The sequence below is a fragment of the Balaenoptera musculus genome, chromosome 10 (genome assembly GCF_009873245.2).
Source record: "Balaenoptera musculus isolate JJ_BM4_2016_0621 chromosome 10, mBalMus1.pri.v3, whole genome shotgun sequence".
Taxonomy (NCBI): domain Eukaryota; kingdom Metazoa; phylum Chordata; class Mammalia; order Artiodactyla; family Balaenopteridae; genus Balaenoptera; species Balaenoptera musculus.
Genome location: NC_045794.1, coordinates 7,400,411 through 7,414,047, shown reverse-complemented (window position 1 = coordinate 7,414,047; position 13,637 = coordinate 7,400,411). Strand labels below are relative to the sequence as shown.

Here is a 13,637-nt window from a genome sequence, read left to right as displayed (position 1 = left end):
CCCCTAATTTATACGCCCCTGGCAGTATTGATTCTTCATTGCATAATTTCAAGAAATAAGTTGGATCCAGGGAAAGGCAGGCACCGGTAGGCGGTAGGGGCCAAGCAGAGGCAAAGCGAGGGGCAGTTCTGGGCCACAGTGTGTCGGGCTGCGGCCAATCGGGGCCCCATAGCGGCGCCGGTACCGGGGTGCCCACTGCACACTCGCACCCCGCCCTGGGCCTCAGCGGCTGGGATCCAGGGCGGATGCCTTGGAAGACTGGTGGGAACAGGCTTCCCTACACAGGGCGGGGGTGGAGAGCGAGCGCAAAGGGAGCCCAGGGACAGGGTAGGCCTGCGGTTGGAGGGACCCAGACCACGGGGGGCGGGGCGGCGTGGGGAACCCAACAGGGCCCGAGAGAGCGCAGTAATTCACTAACTGTGTGTCTGGGAGAGTTTTCCCAAACGGCAGCCCTGGACTGTCCCTCTACCAGGCCACACCTCTCTTTGGAATACATTTCACTACCCCACCCTATATTTCGGATTCACGATTTGTTGTCTGCTCCCTGAGGGCAAAAAGTTTATTTTGCCTGCGGCTCTCTGCGCCGCCTGAAACCAACCGGGCACAGTTGCACGGGAGGAAAAAAAAAATCATTCAACTGGAGAAAAAAGGTGGGCTCAACAGATAAGAGAGAAAGTGGAGCCGAGATTATCATCTGTATCCATCCTAGAGGCAGATTCGAATTTTAAAAGTATTCAATACTGTCTCGGATCTGAAAGACTTTGCCCCTCCTCCAGCCTCTGGCAGATGAAGCCATTTCACTGTGAAACACTCCTAAAGGGTAAATTTGGTTATAAAGTCAATCTCACAGAGGTCAGTGAGAAGTTAAGACGACTTCTAAAATCAGTTTAAGTTTTTTGGTGTTTTTGTTTGTTTGTTTATTTTTGTTTTGGCCACGGCTGAGCAGCGTGCGGGACCTTAGTTTCCTGGACCAGGGATCGAACCCGCACCCCCTGCATTGGAAGCCAGGACTCTTAACCACTGGACCGCCAGGGAAGTCCCTCAGCTTTAGTTTTAAACTTGTATTTTGTTCCTTTCTCCCAACCTTGACATTTTTTGAGGCAAAAAAGTTGATGCAAAACTGGTGCAGTCTCCCCAGTCCATCCTAGGTGGATTCTGAATGCCCCTTCCCAGAAATGAATGAGTCTGGAGACTCCAGGGTTCCGTGCTAGTAAAGGATAAACGGAGGCATGTTAAAATGTTTAAGAGTTTACCTGAGCAAAAACCGATTTGAATAGGGCTGCATCCAATCTAGCAGGTAGGAAGAAATTTCGCGGAGCTGTTTGGTTACAGCCAAAACGGAATGGGAACAAGGAACTTATACTAGGCAAGAAAGTGGGCTGGTTAGTACAAAGTTACATTCCTTTAGGGGGTGGCAGATCACCTAACTAGTGCTGATAAGGCAACTCCTGATTGACTGGTTTGAGATTTTATTTCCAGGAGAGCCAAAACTAATAGTCTCAGTTTGGTGACGTGGGGATTAGCCCAACCAATTCCATTTTGGACCTGTTGTCTTGTTTTTAACACTCTAAATCTGTTAGTTTACATTCCTTTTGCCTTGCTTTTTGCTGTGCATTTTAAATTTACTTTAAAAACTGAGTGATATGAGCTTTTAAATATGGTCTGTTAGCGTTTCTGTTTCAGAACCTTTGGAATAGCCTACCTGGTCATGTTCTTGTAATCAAGTTAATTTCCCACAAGACAAAGGAATCTATATGGGTGGAGATGTTTTTGACAAATTGAAAATGTTCTACACTTGCTCCATAATTTGGTTGAATACAGGATTCTAGGTTGGAAATCATTTTCCTTCAGAATTTGGAAGCTATGGCTCCCTTATCTTCCAGCATCCGGTATTGTTGAAGAATCTGAAGCCATCATATTTCCTGATCTTAGATTATCATTTTCTTGTATTCTCTCTTCTATTTTACATCTGCTTCTGGTTTTGCTTTACTTACTAAGGGAATAACTTTGATTTTATCTCCAGACCCTTCTTTTCTTGTTTCTGATATCAAACTTCTGAATTCCAGGTAGTCTTTTTTTTTTTTTTCTCTCTTGAGTTTTCCTTTTATTAAAAGAGCATCCAGTTTGTTTCAAAAATATATCTTCTCAGAAAAAAAAAGCATTATATGATTTTTTATCTCTGGAGAAATCAGTGATAGTTTTCATTATGAGTTCTTTTATAGTCTTTTTTCTAATTGCTTCATTCCACTTGGCTTTTTATCTCATATATCCTACTATAAAGATGTTAACTAAAATGGTGTTATAATTTTAAAACACGGATTGTGTTTTCTGAATGCTCAGCTTCTGTCAAGCTCAAGCAAAGAGAAACTCCACCATCATCTACATCCCATACCTCCCTTGAGCTCTGGTTCTCTCGCCTTTTTTCTTTTTCTTTTTTTAAAACTTTTTGTTTTATATTGGAGTATAGCCGATTAACAATGTTGTGATAGTTTCAGGTGCACAGCAAAGTGACTCAGCCATACATATACATGTATCCATTCTAACCCCAAACTCCTCTCCCATGCAGGCTGCCACATAACATTGAGCAGAGTTCCCTGTGCTATACAGTAGATCCTTGTTGGTTATCCATTTTAAATATAGCAGTGTCTCACCTTTTTCTTAAACCTGGATTTCTTGAGCGAGAGTCTATGTTGGCCCTTTTCACAATCTCACCTCTTAATTTTAAAACTCTTGCAATCTGATTTTTGCCCTCACTTCTCCAAGGGTTCTCTGAGACTGCCGTAGGAGAGGTCACCTGCCCCAAAGGGCATACAGCTGAGAGCAGAACCACAGGAGCAGAACCTGCAGTCAGGAGTGCCAGGAAGAGGTGCTGCTACAGTTTGAGCACAGGTGGAATCACTAGGGGGTGGGGAGCACTTGTTAAGACAAGGACGGCTGGGCCCCAGTCTTTAATTCACTAGGTCTGGGTTGGAGCTCAACCATCTCTAATCATATCTAACAAGTTACCAGGTGCCGCTGATGCTGCCTGTCGGCAGGGCACACCTTTGACAACCCCTTAAATAAAGTGTTGTGACCTGACACGTATCTATAGCTACTCCTCATCCCCTACAAAAATAGTTATTGATCCACACTTCAACTTCTGCTCTTTACTAAAAACGAACAAGATTGCTTTTGGTATTTCTTCATAGTTTCCAGCTATGGGGGAGATAGGGAGGTTGCACATTGAATAGGAGACAGTAAAAAAGAAGAGTGGGGCTGCTGAGGAGCTTCTCTCCCACCATCAGCAGTTAATGTTAGGGCTCTTTGCCAGAAGTCAATACCAGTTTATTTTGGGGGGTGGAGGAGGGGTGAGGGGGTAGCAATTTATAGATGTAGTTAATTTCAGTTGCTCACAAATCTTAAAGGCAATGAAATTGATAGTCTAGAAAACACACTAAAATTACAGATCCAAAATACACATTCATAAAATACCAAGCTATTAAACTGTTTAAATGGATCCTTTATTTCTCCTCTCCTTTGCCTTACTAGCATCCAAAGGTTTAAGATGAGTCGGGCAAAGAAAACTAAGGACACTTGCCATTAACTTAATTGGGAGTTAATTTGCAGTTGGAGGGAAACTGCCCTCTCCTCCCTGTGCTAGAACACTTAAAGCCCAGTTCACAAACCAGTAGCCATCTCCAGAAGTAGAGTTGGGGGGAAAAAAAGGATTTTTAAGGCAACCTCAGGAAGACACAACCACAGAGGCTCTTTATAAAATTTCCAGCCTACTTGACAGAGGGCATGATTATTTTACTACAGAGCAGATGAAGAATTACCCTATTAGTCCACTAATTGGACCACGCCCACCCACTTGCCTTTTCCTTTTACTCATTAGTCATTTACATTAAAATAGGCTGGCTGGTTGCCTTCTCCGTAGTTTTTAAGAGGAAACACGACCCAGACTTTTAGGTTGGATTCTTCTCTCACCACAGTGTGTCAGCTTGGAGTTTTCTCCCTCTTTCTTAGCTCTATCGTTCTTCCAGGCTACTTTGTAGCAATTTGAGTCTAAAGCATCACCTTCCACTGGAACCCAAAGGTCTAGGAGAAGCTTCAAGCTGTGACAAGCCTCCCAATGGATTCATCTGAGGTTAACCCAACCTGGACCCTGGAGTCTCCTCAAATGTCCATCGATGAAAATTCCCAGGCAATTCCAGGTAAGCCAGACTTGGGGGGGTTCAGAAAGGTAAGAGGCTGCCTTCCTTTCTGTTATACTGACTTCAGTCTTTTACAGAGAAATGCAGTTAAGTAAACCTCTTCAGAGCAGAGGAGAGCCAGGGAGTGTAGGGCCCTCCTCTAAAGAAAGAAAGGAGAGAGAGAGAGAGGAGAAGGAGAGAAAGAGAAAGAAAGAAGAAAGGCAGGACAAGGAGGAGAAAAGTGGGAGGGGTGTTGAGCTGCATTGTTTGCTTACTATGCTCAGGAATCTGTCAACCTTTTAAGGACATTTTCTGTGGAAGAGCAATCAGAGTTCTAGACGGCGGCTCACAGCGTCTTGTGCGATCAGTATTTCCATCAGCAATGTATTCCAATCAGGAATTGTAAAGGGAAAAGAATACAACAAACCTGGGCTTCCCTGGTGGCGCAGTGGTTGAGAATCTGCCTGCCAATATAGGGGACACAGGTTCGAGCCCTGCTCTGGGAAGATCCCACCTGCCGCGGAGCAACTAGCCCCGTGATCCGCAATTATTGAGCCTGCGCGTCTGGAGCCTGTGCGCCGCAACAAGAGAGGCCGCGATAGTGAGAGGCCCGCGCACCGCGATGAAGTAGCGGCCCCCGCTTGCCACAACTAGAGAAAGCCCTCGCGCAGGAACGAAGACCCAACACAGCCATAAATAAATAAATAATTAAAATAAAAAAAAAAAAAAAACAAGCAACCTAAACTTCAATTTGACCTAAAGGTTTTCTTAATTTCACCAACATTTCTGGGATTGGCTTTCCAGCTGAATTTACGCTTTGGGAATGTTAATAAAGAGGGAAATGGCTTTTCAGAGGAAATTGAAGGAAGGGGCGGGTTTATAAAAGCCAGTGAGTGTGCTCTGTAATGTAAATAAGTAGTAGTAAGACTTAGGATGGAGGGCTTAGAAACCGTGCTCCAGGAATACTGCTAATTAGGTTCCCCGCCTTCCAGGGTTCTTCCCGAGGCGGAAGTCATCTCTCCTTGGAGCCGCACACGATCCCAGGCGTGGCCTCCCAGGCTTGGCCTCGCAGACCCACTCACTCATTTGAAATCTTATTACCCTGACCTCGGGCGGGGATGGGTGGTGTAGGGTGGCCGCAGATGACCTGGAGCCAACCAACACCCTCTGGGCAGCTAGGAAGTGGGTGGATCCTCGCTGGCATTATATTCTGCCCTCTGCCCCCGAGATCTAGACTGCCTCCCCTGCATCTTGAGGATAGAACCCTGGTCAAAGGGGAAAAAAATTAATGAAGACAGTATATAATACGGCCAGTTTCTCCCATTCCTTGAATCTGCCTTAGTACCTGACAATTCCACAACTTGGAATCTTTATTTCCATGTGCACAAGTCCCTAGAAGTTGAATGGATCCTGACTCAATATTTAATACTCTCACGTACAGGGAAAATTAATGCTATCTGCCTTGTTGTATGAGATTAGTGTTTATGAAATTTACATGATTGTTCGGATGGGAAGAGGCAAGAGTGGGTGGGTTTTTTTGCTTTTGTTTTTGTTTTGGCCGCGCAGGGCAGCGGCGGGATCTTAGTTCCCCGACAGGGATGGAACTAGTGTCCCCTGCCCTGGGAGCGCAGAGCCTTCATCACTGGACCCCCCACCCCCACCCCGGGGAAGCCCCAAGAGTGAATGATTTCTCAAAATACTGCGTTTGAGTGGAAAGATCTAGCAGCATGAAAAAGCTGGGTAGAACTGATGAGGGTAACAGCCACTTTGACATACTAGTTAAGGATAGGGGATTTGGGGAGAGGCTGTTATATTTGGGGTTTCTTTGTCTATTTCATAGATGTAGTTCATTTTCCAGAAAAAAAAACAGGTTTGTTTCTAATTGTTATAAAGGTGAACTGCTGAAACTTGTTATACTGAAACATTTTGACTTGCATTAATGCTTTATGTCCCTGCATTTATATCAAAACTCACACAAATGAAAATGGGAAAACTGTCAATACCTGGTTTCTATTCCATGTTTTTCCACTTGGAATCATACTTAAGCACCTTTTGACCCCACGGGAAAACATCTACTATTCAGAACTACCCATAACGGGAAGAAACCACTTCTTTTTTCCTTTTGCCGCACCCCAGGGCATGTGGGATTTTAGTTCCCTGACCAGGGCTCTAACTGCGCCTCCTGCATTGGCAGCCCGGAGTCTTAACCACTGGACCGCCGGGGAAGTCCCATAAAGAAAACAACTTTTTATTTTGAGAAGAAAGTGTTTCCCATTATAGTGGATTCTTAGGATGCTCTCAAGGCATGCAGCACGCTAGTTCATGCCCGTGGTATCTAGGATCTTCACCCTGAGGAAACTTCCAGTGTCCATTGTTGAGCTGCTTAAGAGCAGACCTAGTGTGGGCAAGAGATAAGTGGCTTCTGGATATTGCAATTCGCACTAATGGATCTTAACTTTCTTTTTTTGTTTCAGTTGCCTCTCAACCTATGTCTGAAGTGTTAATAAAGAACCTCAGTAACTTGACGCTCAACCCTAGTATCAAATTGCCATTCATTCTGCCAGAATGTCTACCTCAACCAACTGGGCGGTTACTTGGTGAAAACATACCCTATAGGAGAGGGGTGAGGACCGTGTTAACGGATCGGAGAGATAAGATGGAGCGGCTGATTCAATCCATTAAAAAACGCTACGGCAAAGGAGTTCCTCGGGTGAGTTTCTGTGGCCTGGGTAGGCAGCAGTGCCCCACTCTAGGCGCTGGGGGGCGCTCACATAAATCAAGATGTAAATAGCGGTGGGGTGGCGGGGAGGATTCCCCGGTGGTCCGGTGGTTAAGACGCCAAGCGCCCGCTTCCACTGCAGGGGGCAAGGGTTCGATCCCTGGTGGGGGACCGCGGCCCCCAAAATAAATTAAATAATATAAATAGAGATAAGCAGCAGCGGTCACTCCTCCACTGTACTCATGAGGGCAGGGTGTGAATGACACTTAGGGTTTTAAGACGCCAACTCTTCTTATGTTAGATGGGTAGCATTAGTAATCCAAATTTTCCTTGATAGTTTGTAATATACGTATTTTTTTCTTCCCATGAAGTCTGACTCTGAAAGAGAACCGTGGCAGAATGATGTTGAGGTAACTAGAAGTTCCCTTACTATACAAGTGGGTGGGTATGTGGTTTGAGGAGGGAGGAGGAAAGGCAAATTGGCTTGGACTTTCTCAATCCTCAGAAACTCTGGAGCAATCAGTTCATATTTGTGCTTTTTTAAAAAATATATAAAGTCATAGTTTTCGAGCAGTTTTAGGTCTCCAGCAAAATTAAGCAGAAAGGACATATACTTCCTGAACCCACACATTCATAGCCTCCTCTGCTGTCAACATCTTCTAGTTACGTGGTGTTACAGTGGTGAACCTACATTGACACGTTAGTATCACCTAAAGTCTGTAGTTTCCATGAAGGTTCACTCTTGATGTTGTGCTGGTACTTTTTCACCTGCTGTCACAAACATGATATTCAATACCATGTAGTAAGAGGGCAAACACCCGAGCACAGAGTGTCCAGCAGTTGGTTGAGTGTCTCATGTTTAAGGCATTCAGAGAACTGACACTAGGTATATATTGATATATATGCATGTATGTGTGTGTGTGTATAATTTTCCTTTTAAACTGAAGTATAGTTGATATGCAGTATTATAAATTACAGGTGTATGACAGAGTGATTCAGTTTTTAAAGGTTATACTCCATTTATAGTTGTACAGGAATATATTATTGACTGACAATCAGCAGCTGTTAGCATTACAAAATGGCAATCTGGTATTCTTTGGCAGCCATACATTTCGATCCATTTTTCCCAAAAGGTTTTTTTGTTTTGACCCTTTTTTTTAGAGTTCCATATTCCAAAGTCTCTTCTAACAGCCAACATTAGATTTGAGGGTTGTTAACGTCTCTTTGGTGTACAAGTAATTTATTATTTTAAATTGTTAACCAATTAATCCATTTCATTCTTTTTTCCAGACTCAGTCAAGAGGGCAAAGATTTAGATGTAGCTGTCGTTTTTGCCGGTTTCATAGAGATCCTTCTGAGGATAGTTATGAGAATTATTACAACAATAAGTATTACAGTAATTATGACACAGAGTCGAAGGAGCCATAAACCTTATTCTGGTACTATTTTTTCTTCCTGGTAATTTTAGGATCATTATGAAGCTTGGGAAAGATTGTGTACCAATATTTTGATAACCTATATTATAAGTTCTGTGATGTCTTTTTCTCTTGCATCTCTTTTCTACCTTAATACAGTAACTTATAAGGAATCTATGTAGCTTGCATTTGAATGACTTGAATATATTTTAGTTCCACTTTGTGAAACAAATTAACTTGTGTGGAAGGAAAGTGAAGAACACCACGTTGGGTGGCTTGGCCACAGCATTGTTAGAACAGCGTGTTGAATAGCAATAAAAATTTTTGATGTGCTGTTTTCAATTTTCAGTAGCAAATAAATGTGTTTATAGAGGATCTTATTAAAATTTGAGACTTATTTGAGTACCTTTAAAAAAAATTCTTATTTTAGACTTGTTTTTGCTGGCTATGTATTAAATGAATAATACTTATCCCCATCACATTCCCAGGGTGTAAATATCTGGCATTCTAATATTTTGTGATATTGTCCTGTTGGGAAGGAAGTTTATACATTTGGGTAAGGTTAGAAAACAAGGGCACAGATATTTGCACATATTAACCTCCTGGAAGAAGTTATCAGTTGGTCTTGGTTGGAGGGAATTGAAAGAATGATAGTGGTATATAATACTATGGGAAGATGCAGCCCCAATGGTGTTTTAGTTCAGTTATTTTCTTTCATAACCTAAGTGTACACAGACCTGGATTTATTTGTGGGATAAAAGAGATACATAAAACTCATCTTCTGCCCTCCAACTATCTTTTGTTCACTTTAAAAAGATATTGGGCTTCCCTGGTGGTGCAGTGGTTGAGAATCTGCCTGCCAATGCAGGGGACACGGGTTCGAGCCCTGGTCTGGGAAGATCCCACATGCCGCGGAGCAACTAGGCCCGTGAGCCACAACTACTGAGCCTGCGCGTCTGGAGCCTGTGCTCGGCAACAAGAGAGGCCGCGATAGTGAGAGGCCCGCGCACCGCAATGAAGAGTGGCCCCTGCTCGCCGCAACTGGAGAAAGCCCTAGCACAGAAACGAAGACCCAACACAGCCAAAAATAAATAAATAAATAAATAAAAAAAAAAAAAAAAAAAAAAGATATTAAAGAATTGGGTACATGGGACTTCCCTGGTGGTCCAGCGGTTAGGACTCCTGCGCTTTCACTGCCCAGGGCCTGGGTTCGATACCTGATTGGGGAACTAAGATCCCACAAGCTGCGTGGTGTGGCCAAAAAAAAGAGAATCCAGTTGCAAAGCAACTAGAGACCTGATGGTATTCAGAATGAAGTAGAAGCTGAAACAGCCCAAACCTGGAGGACTGTGCGAACAAATGGCAAAGAATTTCAACAGTGATGTTAAAAAGGGAATATTAAATATTAATATCCACCAAAGTAGGTCTTCAGAGGTTGTCCTACTTAGAACTACTCAAACCATCATGGTCTACAGCATGGGTGAATGTGGGTGGTCTTGAGGTTTTGTTAAACTTGCAAGCTGTTCCTAGAGGCAAGGCCCTCTTGAGTGCTGTATACATTTGAAAATCATTGACTAGTGAAAAAACTTACTTGTTGCAATCGTGTTAAATTTATACGCTTGTGAGATCTAATAATGCGAGAACATGGGTGAACAAAATACATTCTACTGTAGTGCCCTTCAGTATTTAAAGTTTTCATGCTTTGAGTCCTATGTGATGTTCTGTTTGTTTTATATGTTATTAACCCTAATCCTCAAACATATGAGGCATGTTACTTTTAATACCTTCATTTTTTTTTTACCTTTTCTTTTTTTTTTTAACTTTTTAAAAATAAATTTATTTTTTTTTTGGCTGTGTTGTGACTTCACTGCTGCGCACAGGCTTCCTCTAGTTGTGAGTGGGGGCTACCCTTCGTTGTGATGCGTGGGCTTCTCATTATGGTGGCTTCTTGTTGCAGAGCACGGGCTCTAGGCGCGAGGGCTCAGTAACTGTGGCGTGAGGACTCAGTAGTTGTGGCTCACGGGCTTAGTTGCTCCACGGCATGTGGGATCTTCCTGGACCAGGGCTCGAACCCGTGTCCCCTGCGTTGGCAGGCGGATTCTTAACCACTGCACCACCAGGGAAGCCCTGAAGGCCTCATTTTAACTTAATCACCTCTTTAAAGGCCCTATTCCCAATACAGTCACATTGTGAGGTACTGGGGGTCAGGGCTTCAACATATGAGTTTTGGAGGACACAAGTCCACCCATAACAAGTACCTAACTCCTTCATAGAAATTAAGAGTTGGAGGCACATGACCCTTCCATCTGTCTGCAGAAGGACCTCTCCAGGACAGTTCCTGGCACATGGAAATAAACTTCCATTTTATGAATGAAACAATGAGTGTGTGAACTGATTCTATCATCAGTGGAATAGGTGACAGCCTCCTGAAAACATTCTGCTGGCATCGCTTATGCAAGATTTACCCATAATGAAAAGAGCAAGTTAGCTCTCTCCATAATGGTGGCTGTCGATCCAAACTCATTTCTGTGGAGACTGTTGCATTCAGAAGTAGATCTTCATCACCTTGCAAATTGATTTGTGAGGAACATGACAGAAATTACCGTTCCAGCCCCAGTTTCCTGGTGCAGGACGAAAACCTAGTGAAACACACCCGCATTACTGGGTTCACTTGAGTGCGAGGGAGAAAAACGATGAGGGAGTTTTTCCGGTGTTTTGGGAAGGTTGGACAGTGTAAAAGTCAAAGTCACATGGACCCAAATTATCCCTTCCCCACTTCACCCAATGCAGGGGGTGCTGGTTTTATCCCTGGTCAGGGACCTAATATCCCACATGCTGTGGCACAGCCAAAAAATTTAAAAACAAACAAAACCTGTGGATCTGCTGCTTACTCCCTGTTGTTTTGGGCAAGTAATTTAATCTCCCTGGTTCTCAGTTTTCCTATCTAAAAAAAAAAAAAAAAAAAAAAAAAAGAAAAAAAAAAAAAGGGACTTCCCTGGAGGTCCAGTGGTTAAGACTCCGTGTTTCCAATGCAAGGGGTGCTGGTCGGGGAACTAGATCCCGTGCAGTGCACCCAAAAAAACAAAAATGGGGATCAATTTCCCTATATAGTTTACAGTTATATGTAAGTCAAAGGTGGTAATGTATATGAAAATGATTTAAGGTTTTTAAGTAACCACATAAGTAATAGTTATAAGAGCATCAGAATTTAGCATTTTTGTTTTATGAAAAATATTAAGTTTTATTGATTGATTATGGTCTTAATTGACGTGATTCCTTGTTTTGAGATATAAATGTGGTTAAAAGCACAGACTCTGGCTTAAAAAAATTTTTTTTAAGTGCTGTGGGGTGTTTTTGGTTTAATAGCTGGTAACTGGAACATCCTGCAGGATCCAGGACCCAGGGTTCCTTAGTCTAATTCTATACTCACGTGGCACTTCCGCTGTACGGTGTCTGGTCAACCTATTGCCAATGTCTTTTCCCCTGTGGGTCTGACAGCCCCACATAATATACAGTATCTTTTTTTTTTTTTTTTGGCCGCACCATGTGGTATGTGGGATCTCAGTACCCCGACCAGGAACTGAACCCGCGCCCCCTGCAGTGGAAGCAAGGAGTCTTAACCACTGGACCGCCAGGGAAGTCCCAAGTCCAGAATATTTTACTCCTTCATGTTCCCTGGAGAAATGAAGCCTAACTCTCCCAGTACTCTATTTTTACACATTTAATACTATGATTAGAATGTGAATAGATAATCACCGAGGAGTAGATTTAGGAAAGATAAGGGAAAAAAGAAAGCATGTTTTTATTAGGAAAGGGTTGGGGAGACTCAGGGATATTGACACACCATTAAGCTCATATACGCTCCAGAATTGCTTTCAGGTATTTGTCGTGAGTTTATGGTAGCAGAGAAATAGGAATTATCACATATTTATATCCTGATTTATTCACTGATTTGGGGAAAACAGACATAATTTCAGAAACCTTAAAGCAAACAAACAAAAATCCCAACAGAATGGAATCCAGAATTCGGCACTGGAAATGGCTTGGCAAGAAGTGGACACTCCCTCCCAAGTCACTGAGGGAAGATCAGGTAATTTGATTGCTTTCATTTTCAATCAATGGCACATTTCCATAATATGGTTTTTGAGTACTGTAGCTGGGTTATCTGATAGGATGATCTGAAACTACCCTGTGATAGGTGACAACAAATATACCAGGACTCTGCCAGCCACTCTCTGTCACACTGATGCCAAATCAGGCCTCTGTACCCAGCACCAAATTTAATCTTGGAGACAAGAGTTCTGGGTGAAGTGGAAAAAAATAGTTTTATTGCTTTGCCAGGCAAAGAGGGCCACAGTGGGCTGATGCCCTCAAAACTGTGTGTCCCAACCAGGGGGGGCCTGTGAGGAGTCTTATAGCCCAGGGGTGGGGTGCTGATAAAGATCAGTGTGTGTGCAAGGCCTGCATTCCTTCAATCCAGAGATCATCTGGCATCAGGTGGTGATGGGCGAACTGTGACCTTCTCTCTGGAATGAAGAGTGTGCTTCTTCAAGCAGTTAACATCTACCATTTGGTGGGAGTTTTAGTTCTGCAGAAGAGCTCAAAGATATTATTATGTATATCCCTTGAGGAGGAATCAGGACCCTGCCCCAAGGCTGCACCATTGTTTCTTGACTCTTCCTTCCTTGTCTCTGCATCCCCTCCTTTCCCTAATTAGCAACTGTTTGAACCTGCCCTTTAGAACTCAGGGAAGGTCATGGAGGCTGAATGAAGCCTATTGCTTACACACAAGAAGTGGGGGACACAGAACGGCTTTTGTGCCCAGGAGCCCCACAGGGTCCTGCTCAGTTTCAGTATCAAGAGTTCTGCATCTGGCTTCTGTAAATCCTGAGCTCTATCTGACAACTTGGGAAAATCTAGCTTTATCTTCCTGTTCAATGCATTCGGAGAGACCTCCCTGGAGCCATAGCAGAGTTCTGATCCGACTTTGATTTGGGAGTTTCTCTGGGTTCCAATTTGAAGACATCCACAGCAAGATTTAGTAAAGCCTAATACCCGCCTTGAAAGCTCTACCCCAGCGCTCCTCAAATTTTAACCTGCACACAAATCACCAGGGGATATTGTTAAAATGTCGATTCCAATTCAATAGGTTTGACAGTGGGTCTGCTTCCACATGATGTTAAATGCTGCTGGTCAGTGGACCATATTTGGGCTGATGTAGAGAAAAAATGTTAGGGCTGGAAAGAAAAGGAATCCTGCTGAGTCACTGTTTTGACAATAATTCAAAAAATAAAAAAAAATCTGGAGGACTCATTAAAAGATGACCTCTGA

At 43.2% G+C, this 13,637-nt stretch overlaps 1 protein-coding gene across 1 annotated transcript; it reads left to right on the top strand.

The window, feature by feature from the left end:
• The first annotated feature begins 4,111 nt into the window (after positions 1-4,111).
• On the top strand, positions 4,112-8,319 carry DPPA3 (developmental pluripotency associated 3). The gene is made up of 4 exons (XM_036865871.1): positions 4,112-4,193; positions 6,647-6,882; positions 7,263-7,301; positions 8,182-8,319. The coding sequence occupies exons 1-4, from the start codon at positions 4,112-4,114 to the stop codon at positions 8,317-8,319; spliced, it is 495 nt and encodes a 164-aa protein (XP_036721766.1).
• The last annotated feature ends 5,318 nt before the right edge of the window (positions 8,320-13,637 follow it).

What these genes read in the sequence shown, in the direction of transcription:
- DPPA3 (XM_036865871.1), top strand. Translation starts at nt 4,112, where the DNA reads ATGGATTCATCTGAGGTTAACCCAACCTGGACCCTGGAGTCTCCTCAA. An exon ending in AAATTCCCAGGCAATTCCAG is followed by an intron (nt 4,194 to 6,646) that starts GTAAGCCAGACT and finishes TTTTTGTTTCAG; the next exon opens with TTGCCTCTCAACCTATGTCT. An exon ending in ACGGCAAAGGAGTTCCTCGG is followed by an intron (nt 6,883 to 7,262) that starts GTGAGTTTCTGT and finishes CTTCCCATGAAG; the next exon opens with TCTGACTCTGAAAGAGAACC.